Source organism: Asterias amurensis, chromosome 7 (assembly GCF_032118995.1).
Source record: "Asterias amurensis chromosome 7, ASM3211899v1".
In the NCBI taxonomy this organism is placed as follows: Eukaryota; Metazoa; Echinodermata; class Asteroidea; order Forcipulatida; family Asteriidae; genus Asterias; species Asterias amurensis.
Window position 1 is genome coordinate 20,481,133 of NC_092654.1, and position 19,340 is coordinate 20,500,472.

At 39.5% G+C, this 19,340-nt stretch overlaps 2 protein-coding genes across 3 annotated transcripts in view; both read right to left on the reverse strand.

The window, feature by feature from the left end:
* LOC139940021 (BMP-binding endothelial regulator protein-like) overlaps positions 1-2,427 on the reverse strand; it is a 37,823-nt gene extending 35,396 nt beyond the window's left edge. The window contains exon 1 of the mRNA XM_071936212.1: positions 1,360-2,427. Within this exon, the coding sequence (XP_071792313.1) occupies positions 1,360-1,465 (106 nt within the window). The 5' untranslated portion in view covers positions 1,466-2,427. The remainder of the gene's footprint in view (positions 1-1,359) is intronic.
* Positions 2,428-7,738: 5,311 nt separating this feature from the next.
* Positions 7,739-19,340, reverse strand: part of LOC139939849 (uncharacterized) — a 43,122-nt gene continuing 31,520 nt past the window's right edge. The window contains exons 24-30 of one of the 2 annotated variants that reach the window (XM_071935994.1): positions 19,042-19,212; positions 16,608-16,892; positions 15,369-15,545; positions 13,734-14,012; positions 11,974-12,147; positions 10,461-10,740; positions 7,739-8,987 (exon numbers count right to left, since the gene is read on the reverse strand). In XM_071935994.1, the coding sequence (XP_071792095.1) occupies positions 8,984-8,987; positions 10,461-10,740; positions 11,974-12,147; positions 13,734-14,012; positions 15,369-15,545; positions 16,608-16,892; positions 19,042-19,212 (1,370 nt within the window). In that variant the 3' untranslated portion in view covers positions 7,739-8,983. Of the gene's footprint in view, positions 8,988-10,456; positions 10,741-11,973; positions 12,148-13,733; positions 14,013-15,368; positions 15,546-16,607; positions 16,893-19,041; positions 19,213-19,340 lie in introns of those variants that run through there. The other variant, XM_071935997.1, reaches the window with a different exon arrangement.

Consider the following 19,340-nt stretch of genomic DNA (forward strand, 5'->3'; position numbering starts at 1 on the left):
ACAAATTACTGGTTCCAAACTAATCATATAACTCCTATACACAGTTCATGCATTACGGTTATATTCAGTCGCTTTCGATGTGTGCAGTGAATTTTATAGAAAACGTATTCTCTCTCCTCATACCGGTAGCCTGTCGATTCTTATACAAATTTATTGCCCCCAATAAAAACGTCCAATTGGAAACGCATTAACGAGGGACAGCAAAATGGGTCACAGGGGTAACACACCAAACACTGGGACCCCAGACTTCTTGGCTTCTTCGTTGGGCCTGTCATAAACCCAGTCCCCAAATCAGGCTGTAATTGATGGGTAGTAGCCACGGAGCGCGGCGTCAAGGCGCTGCAGTTACGACGCGTCCACAATGGGATGATGATTAGAGTTGATAACTGTCACCAAACTCTGAAGTATTGACTCGTCACACACGGTGCATAGGCCACCAATCTACCACTACAGCTATCTGTACCCACGCTGTATAATGGGGTTTGATACAGGTTTTATTTTATTATTGCAGAACGGGTTTTTATGGATCGTCGGTGCAGTGATAAACGTTATTTTGTTTTATCAGTCATTCATTTTTGATGACGCAGATTATGAATGTAAACTTGTAAGAGTGGCACTAGACCAGGTTGGACTCCGAAACCTGCACGTGTGTTGTACATCCCGATTGTGCAGTATATATCACTCACCAGAACCAGAACCAGTACCAGAAGGCTGCCGTGTGTGTGTACTTCCATGGTATACTGCTGAAGTATTTCGCTAACTTTAGGGGAACCCTTCATGGAGGAACTTAGCAAAATAGCAACAAAATAGCACTGGTCATGATCAACTACTACCTAGTTACTCCCGCTGCTGTTTCCAGACTCTGAATTGACGCTCAGAGAGAGAATTTTACGCTAAGCACGTGGTTACATTTAGTTTGAAAATTGAATTCTCACACTCCTTGCGTCGTACTCTCAGACCTGCGAATACGTACTGCTTTACAATCGCAAACATTTCTACAAGTGTTAAACTCGCTAAATTAAAAGCATGGAGTTATTAGAAGTTCCATTATTATGACAACATACTTTACCTGCGTATTAGTCTCACTATTGAGAACGACACTAATTACATTTTATTAAAATGACTGGGTAACTAATTCTCGGCAATTCTAAGTACATTCGGCAAGTGCTAAACGAAAAACCAAACAGCTATTGATTTCAGCGGCGCAGCAAAAACAATAGTACCACCTGTAAGATATTAATATCAAGGGTCGAAGCCTAAGGATAAAAAGACCAGACACTTTGAAAATGCATATTTCGTATATAATTATTGGTTCTGCTTTCGTGGTTAGTCTGGTCTGAACACAGACAAAGTACTTACCGATTAGCTGTCCATAGGTCCGGTTTACTGTCCACCACATAAACAGAGCCAGTCTTAACAGAGAAGCAAGTTCACGTCTGTTCCATCTTATTTGTTTCCTTCCCATGATGACGTATTTTTTTTTTTCTCGTAACTTGTGGATGTGTTATCACTAACGTTCATATAAAACCGCCATCCGACGAAACAGATTAATTGCAGATAAGGTAGCGGCAAACCAATGTCACACTGACACTATGACAGTAAATGCAGCAGCGTGGTAAACACCCGATACTTGTCTAACAACAATATGAATTGAGTTTGTCGTGCAATAAAATTGGGTTTGGTCGGGTCTTTTCAGGTGGAGTAGATCTGTAAGTGTCTTCACTGTGATATAGTGTATAGAATGAGGTGTCGAGTAAAACGCCTTCATAGACAACCCAGAGGCACGGTAAATATGAATGCGTCTACGGTGGGCTTCGGTGAGACTCCACCGGGGCTTCAACGCACGACCGTGTGGCGTCAGTCAACCAAAGGAGGTCGCCGGTGTGTCAAGGTACCGTAGAAAAGCACAAACCTCTACCGGCAGTTAATGGGGCGACAGAAGCACTATCTCTGTCATTCAGCCTTTTCAAAAATCGAACTAGTATTATTTATAAGTTCACTGTGCCCAGATCAAAAACTGCGATGTAGCTACCTGTGACTTCCCCCCGTAGCCTCCACGGAGCCTAACAATAGCAGAGCGAGTAGCCAGGAATCATCACACAACACAGAGAATGTCTAGTCTCACGGTCCGCTAGGGGCTTACTGTATTACGAATCCGTGAGCTCTTGATGGTGCCTTTACTCATCAGCTGTTGAAAGATCGTCCAGATCTACCTCCGCCGTAACTGAAGACACTTTGTTATTTTGATGAGCATTGAAGGAATCACAGTGTTATATACATTTATTTTCTACACATGTATCGTATCAGTCCAGATGCATTGATTTTCTCAGGCCGAGTGTATATTGCTAGCGTCCGGCCCCACGTGTCCGCTTATGACCTCCGGTGAGTCCACGATAGAGGAAGGAGTGTAGTTACTTTATTCATAGAGCTAGATGCTTTACTTCAATGACCAGATGCCAGAAACACACCGGCAGTGCTAGTTGCAGTACCCCCGCTATAGTGTTGTTTGAACATGCGTGTGTTACCGATTCACGTGTACAAAAACCGCGCAGTACGATTTTACACATTACGTTTTGTACACAATTACTCCCGAACAAACAGTGTGCGCCAACCACTACACGCTGAGTGGTAGTATTGTGTTGGGGGGGGGGGGGGGGGGGGGGGGGGGGGTCGTTACCGCACACGTGATGTACGAGGTGTTTCGTGACCGCCTCTTGTTCCACCCTTTTTCTTTGATTGATTGACAAATCCAGACAGCTACAACTTCACGATGAGACCACAATTTACAGTCTGTATTCCCTCTCGTGCTTACTAAAGGCAGTGCCACTATTGGTAATAACTCAAAATAATTATTAACATAAAAACTTACTTGTAAGAAGCAACGGAGAGCTGTTGATAGTATCAAGCATTGTGAGAAACGGCTCCCTCTGAAGTAAAGTAGTATTCGAGAAAGAAGTAACATTCCACGAATTTAAATTCAGAGACCTCAGATTTAGAATTTGAGGCCTCGAAATCAAATATCTGAAAACACACAATGTGTGACAAGGGTGTTTTTTATCTCGCAACTTTGACGACGAATTGAGCTCAAATTTTTACATGTTTGTTATTTCATGCATATGTTGAGATACACCAAGTGAGAAGACTAGTTTTTTACAATTACCAATATTGTCCAGTGTCTTTAATAAAGCTGGAGATAAAGCCGAGCTTGGGTTAATTAATACACTGAGTTGTGATATGTAGGTCTACGACGAATAAAATGTTGGGCTTATTTGGGAAGGGGGGAACCTTTAGCGCGAAGTCGTGCTAGCTAATTGAAAAGAGTGTAATTTGGGATTGCGTGCGAGAACATCGATTCGAATTAGCTCTAAGATTTAAAATGTATTTTACAAAAGCATGGACATTGATATTACATATGGACAAACAACAGTTGTTACAGCAGGCCATATTGGGCTACGAGGATGAGATATTTGAGACATGCTTGGACTATTATTATTGCTGTTAACTTTTTATGTATTTGATTGTTTAAAATTATGGCGATTTATTTGTTAGATTATTAATATTTTGGTTTAATTAATTAACTCAATTATTTATTTATTTTTCTTTATTTTGTTATTTGTTTATGATATATTTATTTTAATTTCTTTGCATTGTTTTAGTCTAACAACTCCAAAATGAACAATAGTAGTCCTATTGTTGATACACTATAAGTGTTCCTTATTTATTAATTTGCTGTTTGGGTGTTCGTTTGTTTATTTTTGTATTTGTTTGTTTGTTTGCTTGTTTGTTTGTTTCTTTATGTTGCTGCTGTTTTTTACGAGGGGCGGCGGTTAAAATCATGTGTCATATTTGTGCTTGTTTGTTCTCTCTTCGAAGAAAAAGAATTCTGCAGCATCGAAATACATGACCGATGCCACACCGGCTTGGCCGACAGTGGGGGGGGGGGGGTCATGGATAAGCCAGCTATGTAAATCCATGCCGTGGTTAAACAAACCATAGAGCTATAACAAACATTGGCATAACGTTAGATCTTACAAGAAAAGTGGTCAGTTGTGGTCCTGTCTCTTCGGTTGAACAATGACGGTATGTGGGCCACGAGGACCTTTAAAATGAGTAGCCACAGGCCACGCCCAGAGAGAGTAAGCTGTCTGCCCTATACACACACACACACAGGCCATTCGAGAAAAGAAACACATCCGAACAATGCCATATCGGCTATCGCATCTGTCAAGTTCTTGATGCTGCAACATTTCCCCCCATGACTTTAGTTTATTTTTTTTACAAACCCTGTCAACAAAAATAGCATATAAGTTATCATTACATCATTCAACCCTGTACACCGTGTAGCATTCAAGCCTTTATATCGCGTACAATAAGTGAACTACTTTGAAAGACTCAATTTTGAAAATTTGAGCTGTATTGATGAATGATGACTAGAAGTTTTCTTCCGTAAAATAACAGATAAAGGACAGCTATTATAAACACCTCACAGAGTCCAGGTCTGATACTTCACGGAGGCAACACAGGCTACTATTGCCTCCATTCCCCTGTTGGTTGCCTTGGTGCCCCTGAAATGCTCCAGTAGAAATGTACAATTCATCATAGGGTGCCCTGATATGGTGCCCTAACTTGCTCTTTCAGACAAGAAGCATCTGATGTCCACCGTAATGTATTGAAAGAATTCGGGGGAAAACTAAACTGACTAAACTAAACTAATAGTTACCCTCCCATTGACGGCGCTATTCAGTCTATTGCGATCTGGGAGAATACCTGTATTTGTGTTGGATTTAAGCAGATAGTATGTCAAGAATTTTAAGCGTAAAATCAAACATAGAAAATGTAAACACACATAGTGGTCTACATAATACCACTCAGAGAGGTAAATCTATTTGAAACACGCATTTTGTTAAGGCTGAGTCTCACTCTGAAATGCTATACTTCCTTGCATTTAAAGTTTGTTTTATTTGGGGTTATTTATTTAAACATTTATTTTTTAAACAATCAATTCATTTATGTATTTTTGTTAAGCCCTCCTTTTGAGTGGAGTCACACAACGCCATTTCAGACCTGTATGCATCGTTTGTGAACGGGCAAGGGCACCAAGGCATTTTCTCCTCGGTTAAGGGCACCCTATATGAGGAAATTGTCAATTATTACCCTGGATCATTTCAAGGGCACCAAGGCAATTACCAGGGGCATGGGGGCAATCGCATTCGTTGCTTCCGTGAAGTATCCGGCCTGCAAATTGTTTCGTCTGTAATTTGCAACAATTTAAAGGGGCATACCGGCTCACCATTTACGCAATCACGCGACCTTCGTTTTTTGTTTGAAAATGCTCAAAAACAGCAAAATTTGATGATTTTTTAATGGACTATTCTACTACATTCATTGAAGGCCGTTGAAGTTATATCTTACTCGATTTTGTAGCCCAACTAGCCCAATTCAGCCGTTGTGACCCTTTAACTCTCGAGCAGGACTGGCTCGTCATTAACCCTGAGGGAGTATATACACATATTGTGTGATATGCATGGTATGAATGCAACTGTATACACGGTCGAGCCCATTTCACACGAGAGAGCATTTTACCAAGGGTCCCTTGCTAAATTGTACCAAGGTTGTGTAACATTTTACAAAGTACCTCGTGTGAAAATACATTAATTTGTGTAAAGCGTCCAGGGTCCAGTGAAAGAGGCTCGGACATACATCTTCCGCTTGCGGATTTAACCAAGGACGTGCGCGAACTTCATCGTGTGAATGGTTATTAATTGCAGATGTGACTCAGAGGACCAGGGACCAATTTCATATAGCTGCTTAAGCAGATAGCTAAGTGCAACACAGTTTTGCTTACCAGAATAATCAGAGCTAAATTACCATGTCATGTGTACAGTTTGTGACTGGTATCCTGCTCATTTTCTTCTCCGCAAAATATTGTTAAGCAATATTTTCTGCTTTAGTACTATCCGCAGTTCTGTACCCGCATTTATGTTTGCATTTTCGTTAAATCTTTCAAAAAGAGATGAATTTGCCCCGTCACTAATAAGTATCTTCGTCGCGTGTCACAAACCAAACTAAACTGTCACTCTTATTAATTGATGAAGCCCACAACCATCATTGCCATTTTTTATTAAACCCAAAGTGGTTTATTATTTTACTCTAGTGCTTTGAAATACGTTGTTATAGAAGTCATGAAAAATCCTTCAATGTTTGCAATCATTATAAACATTTCACATTGTCTTTAAACCCAACACAAGTCCTTCCAAGTAAAGCATGTGCGTGTGATGTATAAGGAGGTACAGCCTCAAGCGATGTTTCTGGCAATGCAAGGCTACACTTGATTCAATTTGTTCTTGATTGACCCCCTCTTTCTCTCACTCTGCGTCCAGCCGTAAACGTTTTCTATCGGACTGCAAACCATCCAGCCCTTTTACTGCAAGTCCCGGTTTATATGTACTGTGAATGCACTTCACCACCGAGCCGAAATGTGGATTCAATTCTCATTGCCCTGGGGTTTTTGTTTCAAGATGGGACTCATTATGTAGTTCACTATTACAAGTTTGCATACCCGACATATGATAGCGTGTGAAGAAAATTAATGTGCTTTTTTATTTATATAGGCCCATATACACGTATCCAATACATGTAACTTGCGTCAGATCCCCACTGCTGATACAAGGAAGTTAGCAAGTAGCTTTCACACGGCATCCCATCACAATGTTGTTTTTGTTTATAAAACGAAGGATACAAGAAAATCACGACATCGGTGTTTGGGGTGGGGAGGGGTAGCTTTAATACGGTAGCACACCAGATAAGCAACCTGTGATTGAAGGTGATCCTATAATTGTGAAAATCATATCGACATATTTTGTTATTGTGTAAACGTTTTTGTGTGGTTATTCATGTTATACTTAATGTAATAATTCAGACTTCGCCAATCGCGACAACACCTATGTGTCTATGGGGTATACCGTCTTTCAAGTCAATATTCTCAATTTTTGACGGTATCTGGCAAATGTGTATGAATGGTTTGTATATAAAGATGCAACGATAGCAAACTAGCTCGGGTCTGGCTGGTCTGGAATTACGGTACATTGATATGAATTAAGCCTGTTAACATTAATTTGATAATAGACTGTGCAGGTGTTTCGTATGCTATTCAAACGTTGTGACCCATTTAGTGCCCGAATTTGTTTCCTTTTATAGCCCCCATTCCCCCCCCCCCTTTTAAGAAACATTAACATGTGGGGGAAAAACGAAGTAAAATCATCCACGACCCCGAAATCTATTGTATTTGCGTTACGTGCAGACTCGTGTGCCGCCTTGGTGTTAAAATTCAAACTCCCCTACTCGTTTGCCGTTTTGTTTTCACAGTTGTCCTATACAATGCCAGTCAGTACAATCGAGATCCTATGTTGTACACGTCACAGATCTTTACATGAGTATTTACACGTCACAGATCTATATATAAGTATTTACACGTCATAGAGTTATATATAAGTTTATGATACACTTACATGTACATGTACGTGTTACCAAAGTGATTCCAAAGTTCGAAAACGCGCGAGACTTGGACTGACCGTTGATCCATCACAGACATGTATCTGCACGCGCGTCACCTAAAAAAACCCACTCATCAGGCACTTGACTCCCAAAATAGCACAACCAAGTATCATATTATTATTATGACGTCAGATAAACTTAAACAATACCTAGAACACTCAATAATGAAAACATCTCGTGTTAATCTGTTAATTTGCTAAATTAGTTTATTATTGACCAACAAAAGCAAATGTCCCCTTAAATATTCAAACACGTTTCTAAAACTCATTAGACATAGGCCTACTGGTGTTTTGGGAGTTAAAGTATCCACATTCAAACCGGGGATCTATAACGAAGATGATTATTCTTTTTAATAGGGTCCCCCGGTTTGGTAGATATCCCCACTTGGAAAGTGTGTTCAAAACCAAAGAACATTTGCAAGGAAAACGACAAGAGAATCTCGGGGAAAAACCTCACCAAATCCAAACAAACTACTAATAAACTACAAACAACTACACCACAGACAGTGGATAGGAAGTCCACAAACTTGTGTGTGATGTTGGATTAAACAAAAGAAAAATGAAGTTTTGCTCTATTGTGGTGCGAAACTCAACCGTCGATTCGATGGCACGAGTAGGTTTAAACATGTGTTTAAATTGTTAAAAAACATGGTCCTGAAAACTCAGAACCAGACTATTTGGAAACGTATAGTAAGACTACATTATGATTGATTATCAATCTTTGTCTCAGCTGAAGTTACAATATCGTACCGTCTGAACGTCAACAAGGGCGCCACCAACGTCAACAATGACTTCAAACAGTGGTTTATTCAAGACGTTCTCCTTGTTATGAACTTTAATTTTAAAAGAATAAACGATTCGACACGAACCTATCAATTGGTAAATTTTAAAAAACTGCCACCAGTTAAGATTGTTTTTTCTTTTAATTGTTATCAGGTTGACATCACTTGAAGTTGTGAGATTTCCCGGATTTAATTATTATCTGCATTGGACATTTTGTGTGTTTGTCAAAACCACTAGTTTGAACTTGTTTTATTATTCCATCTGACTAATCAGTTTAATTGCGACGGCAAAACCCACTTTTTGCACTTTAAATATATTTGAGAATTCTTTGCCATACGAGCTAAATGAAAGTTGACTAATCTAAAATAAGTAACATCTCATGTAGGATGACATAATAGTTACATTTAATACGGAACCGTAGTAATATTTTACCGAACAGATAAACCAAATCAACAATTAATCCCAACTTAAGTTACCCAAAATGCTAACTTTTCATACGTGCTTATATTGATGCTAAAAGTCAAAACCAAATCAATTAAAACCCAATCTGGTACCGTTAAATCAAACGAAAAACATACTGAGATTTAATGCGTTGTCCTTGGTTGTTTTGCCCTAGATTCTTGTAGCTACAACACCAGCGACAGTATTTATCTGAAAAAGAATACCAAAAAGTGTCGGTTAATTTAAACACATTCAGAAAACCAAACAAGTCAAAGAAACAATGCACGTCAACATTCAGTGTATACAATCAAATGACGTATGAGGGCGCTGTTTTATGAGTAACAGCCCTGAGTAACAGGGCTTCACAAAACTTATCGCTAAATTAATACTAGCTACGCGCGCTTTGGGCGTGGAATGAGGTGCATGCTGGTCTAACTGGCGATCAAGCTTGATCCCTAGGTAGACCAGCATGCACTTCATTCAACAGTTAACGCCTGCGCAATGGGTATTTGCGAAATGGTCTTTTCAGATGAGTCGATCAAGAAGATCCCTTTTTAAAGGGAAGGTACACGTTTGTTAATTGTAAAAGATCAATATTTTCTATATTGGTCATTTAAGTTGCGAGCAAATAATAAGAAAAAACCAACCTTGTTGGACGAATTTGTGTGCTTTCAGATAGGAATAAAAGAATGCTGGCTAGAAGTCTTTATTTTTTTTTAGGGAGGAATTACCTCTTTCCCAAAATCTATGCTACTTCAGAGGGAGCCGTTTATAACAATGTGTTTTACTATCAACAGCTCTCCAATGCTCGTTACCGAGTAAAGTTTTTAAGTTAATATTTGTTTTGTGTAATTACCAAACGTGTACCTTCGCTTTTAACTTGAACGAAATTTGCATTTCAATATTGGTATCAAAGTTAAAACAAAACACTACCACGAAAACAAGTAGTTAAAAGCAAAAGGGTATTTTGTTAACATTCTGATTTATTGAAAAGTGGTTAACATAATCTGTAACCTCAAAGTACAACTTCAATCGTAAAGTGGTCATATCAAAATAATGTATTCTGCTATCGAGCCTTTTCATTAATTTCGCCACCCCAGCTACTAACGATGACATCAGTTCAGACACGGCCTTATTTATTTTGATTTTATTTGATTTGAAAAAGTTTATTCACAATAAAAAACGTATTCGCGGCAAGTGGCCGAATAAAAACATTTGCACCTGTACACATTACAAACTTTAAAGGCAGTGGACACAATTGGTAATTACTCAAAATAATTATTAGCATAAAACCTTACTCAGTATAAACAAGTAATGGGAGCTGTTGATGGCATAAAACATTGTGAGAAACGGCTCCCTCTGAAGTAGCGTAGTTTTCGAGAACGAAGTTATTTTCCACGAATTTGATTTCGAGACCTCAAAATTAATAATTTGAGGTCTCGAAATCAAACATCTGAAAGCACACAACTTCGTGTGACAAGGGTGTTTTTTCTTTTATTATTATTATTTTGCAACTCCAATTGAGCTAAGATTTTCGCAGGTTTGCTATTTTATGCATATGTTGAGATACACCGAGTGAGAAGACTGATCTTTGACAATTACCAATAGTGTTGTCCTTAAGAAGCACGAGTGATCCCTAGCAATTCAAAAGTCAGAAATAAAAACTTTTCTAAATTAACTTACGGATGGTACAGTATCCAGCGAGATGATCCAGAACTTTGGAATCCAGTAGCCGTTGCCAGGTGACCCACGTTTTGTATTGGGTTAGGGTCATCCCATTCCAGAAGAAGCTTCTTGGAAACTCCTCTTCCTTTGTGAAGTTTCAGATGACCATTATTGAACTCGAAGGTGTAATCTTTGGGTTCAGTTTCGTCAAGTAAGCTTGGACAAGCCCCCTCAGCCACCGCCTCACATCCCTTGCAACGACGGAAGAGACACCCTTCGGCACCTTTAGTTCCCATGACTGCAACAAATCAACACTATACTGCTGATTTTGTTTTTATACATAGTATACTGTAGTTGTAGTAAATCATAATAACAGTAGCTGCTCTTAATGCGCGTTCCCGTCCACATATGACGCTCAATGCGCGTATTTTACGGCAAGGTTGGTTGTTCTGCGTTTGAATCACGAGACCTACTCCTTCCAACATAGCACCGCCATAGTTTACAAGATGCTGTGGCGCAATACGATGCCAATCAAACCATGAACACATGGGCGAACCTCTTTTTCTTTTCGACAAGTGCACTGGGTTCACATAAGTGCGTTAATACACAACACACGGAACCAACGGCTTAACGTCCCATCCGAAGGATGAAGCATAATGGTTCAGTGTAATGCTTAAAGGACACATGTGTCACGGCTGGGACTCGAACCCACACAGTGCGGATCAGAAACACAAGAGTTTGAATATGGTGCTCTTTACCTCTAGGCCAGGACACGTCACTACGTATTGATAGATTTGCAAGTGAGTCAATTCCTCTTTAGACGATGTGACCTATGTTTACATTCAAACCGCCCTCTGTTGACAAAACACTATATACGTCATGTTTCGCCGGGCACTGAGTTGCGTAGTCATAGTAAGATTGCATACACTTTCTAGCTGGCTGCCAAAACACAAAGGTTTTGCCCGGCGGTATATGCGCGCGAATCATGTTATGGTTTTCGTGTGACGTCAGAGGTCATATCGTCTATTAAATGACCAATTAAGCCATTATCTCAAAAATATAAAAATCTGGGGAGTAAGGCCGAATCGGAACTGGCGGCTATAGCTATACGGCTATGGCTGTTGCTAAGAACTTCATATGACGCAGGAATCAAGCCATAGCCGTTGAAGCCTGTTCGAACAGCGTCGGCCTAACTTTCATTGATATCCAAGACTGGATTATTCCACAATATTGGGGGGACCGAACACTTTGTGGGAATTGCACAATTTCATAATTATTAAACTGGGTATGAATATTGGCCCCACCAAGCATTGGGAGCAAGTGGGAGGCTGTCACGTATAAGGGTTCTGAACACATGACTTTTACAGTCATATCTTTGATAAAAACAGCACCGGAAATCTGAAGAAGAACTTTTGCAACTTGCTGGTTTGGGAATGCCACAGCTTGAGTGGTTCGGGTGAAGAGAAAAACTCACACATTTTGAGACAGATCGCAGAAACATAAACCTTATTATTGTTGAGAGTTAACTTACCAAGCTCGTACAACGGTGCAGTCGGTGTGTCCGCACCTTGAGAGTTAGATACGGCCATATGTGCATCACTGTCTGTCATGACTCCAAACTCCAATACGTTGTTTGTCATGCGAGCTCGTTTGAATCGCAATGGGTATGCCATGTTGCTGTCGTAGGTGGAGAAAATGCCATAAGCTGGAAACAAAAACATTTTATTACGTAATTTGAGTTTTAGAATTTCACTTCCTTTAATATTGTTTGTTCCCTATTAAAGGCACTGTACGCAATTGCTTATTACAACATTATTATATCAGCTGACATATACAAATCATTGGAGAGATGTTGATAGTATATTGTGAGAAACGGCTCGAGCTCTCTCAAAAACACAGTTGTTGACGAAAAAGGTAATTTCTCACTCAAAATATGAAAGTCTTCAGCTTCAGCCTCTTATTATGCAGCTGAAACCAGACAAAGTACTGCAACAAAGAAGTTGTTTTTCTTTCTTTAATCACATGCAAATTCGATGACCAATTGATCCACAATTTTCACAGATTTGTTATGTTATGCATATGTTGGGATACTCTAAGTGAGAATACTGGTCTTTGACATAGGTGTCAAGAGTGCCTTTAAGCATTAAAGGAAGTGGACCCTATTGGTAATTACTCAAACTAATTGTTAGCATAAAACCTTACCTGGTGACGAGTAATGGGGAGAGGTTGATATTATAAAACATTGTGACAAATGTCTCCCTCTGAAGTGACGTAGTTTTCGAGAAAGAAGTAGTTTTCGTATTAGATTAGATTTCGAGACCTCAAGTTTAGAATTTAAGGTCTCGAAATCAAGCATCTGAAAGCACACAACTTTGTGTGACAAGGGTGTTTTTTTCTTGCATAGTTATCTCACAACTCCGACGACCAATTGAGCTCAATTTTCCACATTGTTATTTCATGCATGTATGTTGAGATACACCAAGTGAGAAGACTGCTCTTTGACAATTACCAACAGTGTCCAGTTTCTTTATAAACGTTTACTTCCTTTCAGATTCTCTTCTCATGTATAATATCTAGCTGCGTTGTTTTTTTCATTCAGATTGTTATATTGTTTAAAGACAGTGGACACTATTGGTTATTGTCAAAGACTAGCCTTTACAGTTGGTGTATCTCAACATATGCATAAAACAACAAACCTGTGAACATTTTAACTCAATTGTTCATCGAACTTGCGAGATAATAATGAAAGAAAAAAAAATCCCTTGTCACACGAAGTTGTGTGCGTTTATATGGTTGATTTCGAGACCTCAAATTCTAAACTTGAGGTCTCGAAATCAAATTCGTGGAAAATTACTTCTTTCTCAAAAACTACGTCACTTCAGAGGGAGCCGTTTCTCACATTGTTTCATACCATCAACCTCTCCCCATTACTCGTCACCAAGTAAGGTTTTATGCTAATAATTATTTTGAGTAATTACCAAAAGTGTCCACTGCCTTTAACATTGACTGTGGCCTGGGGCCAATTTCATAGAGCTGCTTAAGCAAAAAAATTGCTTAAGCACGAAAGTAGCTCGCTTATTTTACACATGTTACTGGCCAAAATTTCATGCCATATACATTGCTTATGACTAGTATTTAGCTGTTGTTTACGTAGCATAACAATTGAGTGGAGTCTTGGCCGGTAATCTGATTTTACTAAGCAATGAATTTTGTGCTTAAGCAATTTTTGTGCTTAAGCAGCTCTATGAAATTGGGCCTGAAGGCCAGCAAGTTTGAATGAAAATTACTCACAGACTGCGTACTCAAACGAGTAGTATATGATGTAGTCCATCATGTCGCCCTTGAAACCTGCCCATGTGAAGGCTCGATCATTGGCAGCCACAGCAATGCAGGCTAATGCGTTGTTCTTCTTGTAGTTGTCAATGGAACCCACGCACAGGTTACCTTCAGACCAACCAATCCAATAGTCTGAGTAGTCATCATAACTGCCACTGGAGAGGACATGGTTTGCGGAAATGCTCTGGGAACCCTTCTTGACAATGACCTTGGTGTTGGACTCAGCTCCAATAACTATAAGATTTGAGAGGAGATACAAAAACCTTAAGTGTCTTGCCACAAACTGCGTTGCTTTCTGAATGGTATTCGTCTTAGATCACAGATTTACATAAAACTGTCTGGAATTTCTGTCATAAATGTCATATTATTTGATGAGAAATAAACAAAACTAATTTCCCGTTCGGAGATTAAATTGATTTTATGCAAAATGTTAATTTTTTTTAATATACTCATGACCAAGATGGCCGATCAATCCCAAACTTCTACAGGTTTGTCAGTATAATGGTACCAGCGAACTGTTAGCAAAATGCTTTGTTAGCAAAATCAATTCTGTAATGTTCTTTTAAAATGTTACTTGCTGAAATACCATTAATGGTAAATGCGTTGTATGCAAAAATATCGATCGTCTTCTGAGACGAAAACTATTTTTGTGGCATGATTGTTTTACTCCTTTCTCAAAAAGGACCTTTCTCAGGGAGTAAAACATCAAGGGAAGCTTTCTACCATCATAATCTTCAATCTGTGTAAATTTAATGTAAATCTGTAGACATTGCGTTTGTGTTAGGAAAAAAAAAGTACACAGAGCCTTTAAACTGCTCTACCTTGCCCAACCTTTTTTACTTGAAATTTTGAGATTGTGTTTGTCGCTGGTATAATTATACACATTTAAATAATAATAATGACCAATTCTTATATAGCGCATATCACACTAACCGTGTCAATGCGCTTTACATTAGTGCCCTTGTCATAGGGCCAAGAACACCCCTTTTTAATGTTTCTCAGCTCCCTTGGGAGTATACATCCCGGGCAACAGTTTATATCGCTCCAAATGCTTTTCCATTCACAATATCAACCTCTACTCTCGCAGGTATCCATTTATACCCCTGGGTGAAGAGAAGCAATTATAGTAAAGTATTTTGCTCAAGGACACCAGTGTCACGGCCGGGATTCGAACCCACACTCCGGTGAATTGTAGCATCATAACTTGAGTTCGATGCTCTTAACGATTCGGCCATGACACTTCTTAACTTATAATTCTTGAGATTGTTGGTATAATTATTAGCCTTGCTCAAGGCAGTCGCGTTATTCGCTCCGAAAAGACGCTGCTGTAAACCCACCGTACAAACTGTGCGTGGTGTGTGTAATCAAGTACTGTGCACACAAGTCATCCGCACTCGTACCACTAACCGCATGCGGAGGCCGTCATGCCGACTGACGGCCGACGCATGCGGATAGTGTCGTGTCGTGCGATGTTACGCACAGTGAATACGGGTGGGTGTTAATACAGCGGTGGTCTTTTTTTCGGATAGAATAATTCGACTGCCTGGAGCAAGGCTATATAATTATACAAATATAAATAGGTATACTTACTGATTTCGTATGCACTATCTGCTTTGTCTTTGTCTCCCGTAAGCACAATGTGAATCTGTGCATCAGCAGCCAAGCCCACTTGGATCTCCTTTTCGAATGAACGAAGAGGTTCGGTTATGAAGGTCCATGTTTTGTCATTCTGTTCGATAGGGTGTGGCTTCAACGTAATCGTGTCCTCTGAAAAACAGTCCAGACATCATAACAAAAGTTAAAGGCACTGAACACTATTGGTAATTACTTTAAAAAAAATATTATCATAAAACCTTACTTGATTACGAGTAATGGGGAGAGGTTGATAATATAAAACATTGTGGAAAACAGCTCCCTCTTTCGAGAAAGAAGTAGTTTTCCACGAATTTGATTTCGTGACCTCAGATTCAGAATTTGAGGTATCGAAATCAAGCATCTGAAAGCACACAACTTCGTGTGACCACTGGTGCGACAAGGGTGTTTTGCCATTCCTAATAATCATCAGCTGGTATATCTGGAAACAATGCTATACAGTGCTAACACACATCGGTGTATGGGTAAAAAAACAAAATTAATATTCATTTCCCCTATATGCAAATTTAACATGTATTACATAGCTGGTATACTATCCTTAATGGATATCTTCTCAAAACATAATTGCAAGATCTAATGGTTCCATTTAAACGTGTTTTTCAATGTCTTTGTCAAGTCTCCTACAATGTACGATATACGTAGGCTTACTTGAATGTGTTCTTGCGACAAAACTTGGTTTATTTTAGTCCCGTTCATGCTTCCATGCGATACAATTTTGTACGTCACAGCCCTGTTTTCACAGCGATTGTTTCACATAATATGAGTTTACCTTTAACCCTATTTTGAATTTCGAATTCGTGACGACGTTGTATTCACTTTCGCTGGAAGTATGAACCGGACTTGAACTAGACTTGATGACAAGTCGTTAGGCGCTGCCTATTTGTCTGCCGTTCATGCAACAGTCACAGTATGATTATACACATGCAACAGTCGTATGAAATAGCGCGTGGATTCACACACACACGCACACAACTGGGATCGAGGGTGTGTGTACCGTCCCCGTTACTGCACCGCGCTCCAACTGCACCGCGCTTATTACCGTCTTGACTTCAAGATTAGACTTGAACCAGAAGGATAACATCACTATATTGAGCCCAACGTTTTGTTTCGGCAGTTGTTTTTGTTTTGTACAACCAAGACAAATTTTCATCAATAAATAATTGAGTTTCCGCCTACCTTGTATGGTGGTTGACTGGTGTACTTTCCAGCTGGCCTTGCCACCATGTCCAGAACTGATGAAAACGTTAAATGAGCCCTCTCGTGGTTCAATGATACTGTAAGTGATAAACTCTGTCTGTGTATCCTCATACACGACGCTTACAGAACCGTCACGGCGGAATAAGATAAAGTAGTTGACGAAGTGATCACTAGCAATGTTCCCTACCGTGACGAAGTCGTCGCTCACTATGCAGTTCTCGTCCTCATTACACTCTTCAACATGAGAAGACTCCTTGCCGATGTCTAAACAAAACAAAAACAACAATTACAACAATATTATAACATTATGTGAAAAGTTGCGCACAAGAACACGATTGCAACCGAAGTTGGGCTGAATGAATTCAAGGGGAAAGAAAAGAGGAAAGACGTCAATATTGGGGATGCAATCCACTTCATGGCCGGTGTGGCAGGAGATTCTGCGCCCCCCCCCCCGGAGATTCTGTGCCCGGAGATTCCCCCCCCCCAAACTTCTTCTTGTGGCGCCCTCTTTTGAACCCTCCTCCCACAGCCCACGTTAAATTCCCATGAAGGGGACCAAATCTCCTGCGGACAGAATTCCCTGGGACACCGGATCTTGAGATGTACTAGTGATCAGCAGCATGTCATGTAATTGAATATAGAGTAGAGAGCCCACGAAGGAAATTTTATAATAACTACATTCATAAATACCTTAGACAGTTTCGCTATTCCTATTGGTGGAGAGCGCGTCACGTGGGTGTGTATCAACCTTTGTTTATGACCGTTAAAAAGTGTTAATTTATGGGCGTGACACGAGACCTTGCACCTGTTCTTATAAGACAGTTTCTTCATTCCTATTGGTCGAGAGCAACGGCTGAAACAGTTGTGCCACATCACGCGATACGCGCGACCCGCACAGCAATCTCCTTACAAGGAGTTGTTAACCCGAGGGCGGCGGAGGGCTTTACCATTTCATAGCTGGAGGGGTGTTGTGTTGAAAGAAGTCATTTAACCATTATAATTTTTGCATTCATTTTACTTTTTGACAAAATAAGTGACGATGTTTTTTGACCGAAAAGGTATTTATGAATGGGAATAAAAGTGTTATGAATCGGTTTTCAACTAGTGGTTTAAACCTGCCGAGGCCTGGTTCTTTATAATTTACCTCGACTTCGTCTCGGTAAAATTATCAAGAACCAGGCCTCGTTGAGATTAAACCACTAGTTGAAAACCTCTTCAACACACATTGATTTTCTTATTTACCAAGCTTGATGATACAGGGCCAATCTCTAAGGACAGAATGCAATCAAGGCAACTCTGGAGAAAATAAATGACTCTCTTTGTGAATTCTGTGTAATAAAGAAGTAAAAGCTCCACTCCAAACTGTTGGGCGGTTGTATGCAGAGGGCACTATAGTTTTTCCTCTAAAAAATTAATTAGAAATGAATAGGTTGGACATTGAGGGCGCCATGTTGGTACCCTTGGCCATATCATGTATCTGTAGTAAATGAGAAATTGTTCTCTGTTTAAATGTTTTGGTTTTTATTTGTGTTCAATTTGAATAGGGCTTCGAGCCATAAAATTATGCCACCAAGTTAGGTGGCAAAAGGAAGAACAGTCTGGACATTTTGGGTATGACCATTGGCAAATGAAAATCCCCCCCCCCCAAAAAAAAAAAAAAAAAAAAAAAAATATATATATATGTATATATATAAAATGCAAAACGTGATTTTTTGTCAAATGACCACTGTTGACAAATGAGTGACCTGGCCAAATTCTGTAATCAGGCCAACAATGCAATTGGATAACGAATGGTAAATGATGAAGCATTTGTCAATGTTCACACTGGCCACTACACCATTTGCCCACATAAGGAACATAGATAAAGAGTATGTCGTTGTGCTGGTTTAAACTTGGTTAAAATCGTGCCAAATAGTTCAGGAGTTGGGATTTTCTTTTTTACTAATTGTGCATGCGATTAATTATCTTTAGAGTGTTCTTTGTTGGATATTTAAAAACAGTGGACACTATTGGTAATTACTCAATATAATTATTGGCATAAAACTTTTCTTGGTGACGAGTAATGGGGAGAGGTTGATGGTATAAAACATTGTGAGAGACGGCTCCCTCTGAAGTGCCATATTTTTCGAGAAAGAAGTAATTTGCCACGAACTTGATTTCGAGACCTCAGATTTAGAACTTGAGGTCTCGAAATCAACCATCTAAAACGCACACAACTTCGTGTGACAAGGAATATTTTTTTCTTTCATTATTATCGCGCAACTTCGATGACCGATTGAGCTCAAATTTTCACAGGTTTGTTATTTTATTCGTATGTTGAGATGATACTCTAACTGTGAAGGCTAGTCTTTGACAATTACCAATAGTGTCCACTGCCTTTAATACAAACAATGATATGTTAGAATTCACTTACGTATGATGATGTACTTCTTCAAATTGATTGCAGATTTGAGTCCGATCTGCAACTGCTCTCCGTGGATGACGCTGAACCTTATTTTGACAGTTTGACGGACATCGATAGCCCTGATTCGCTCGAGATCCACCACGGTGTCTCGACCATCTGTGTCTATCTGTACCATTGGAGCTGAGTTTACATAAATAGAATGGAAAACAAATCAGTTTAGATTCGAAACCTGACGTAAAAGTGGCAGTGACAAAACATTATGAGAAGTCCATTGAGATTTGTTTACTTTCAAAAAAAAAAAAAACAAA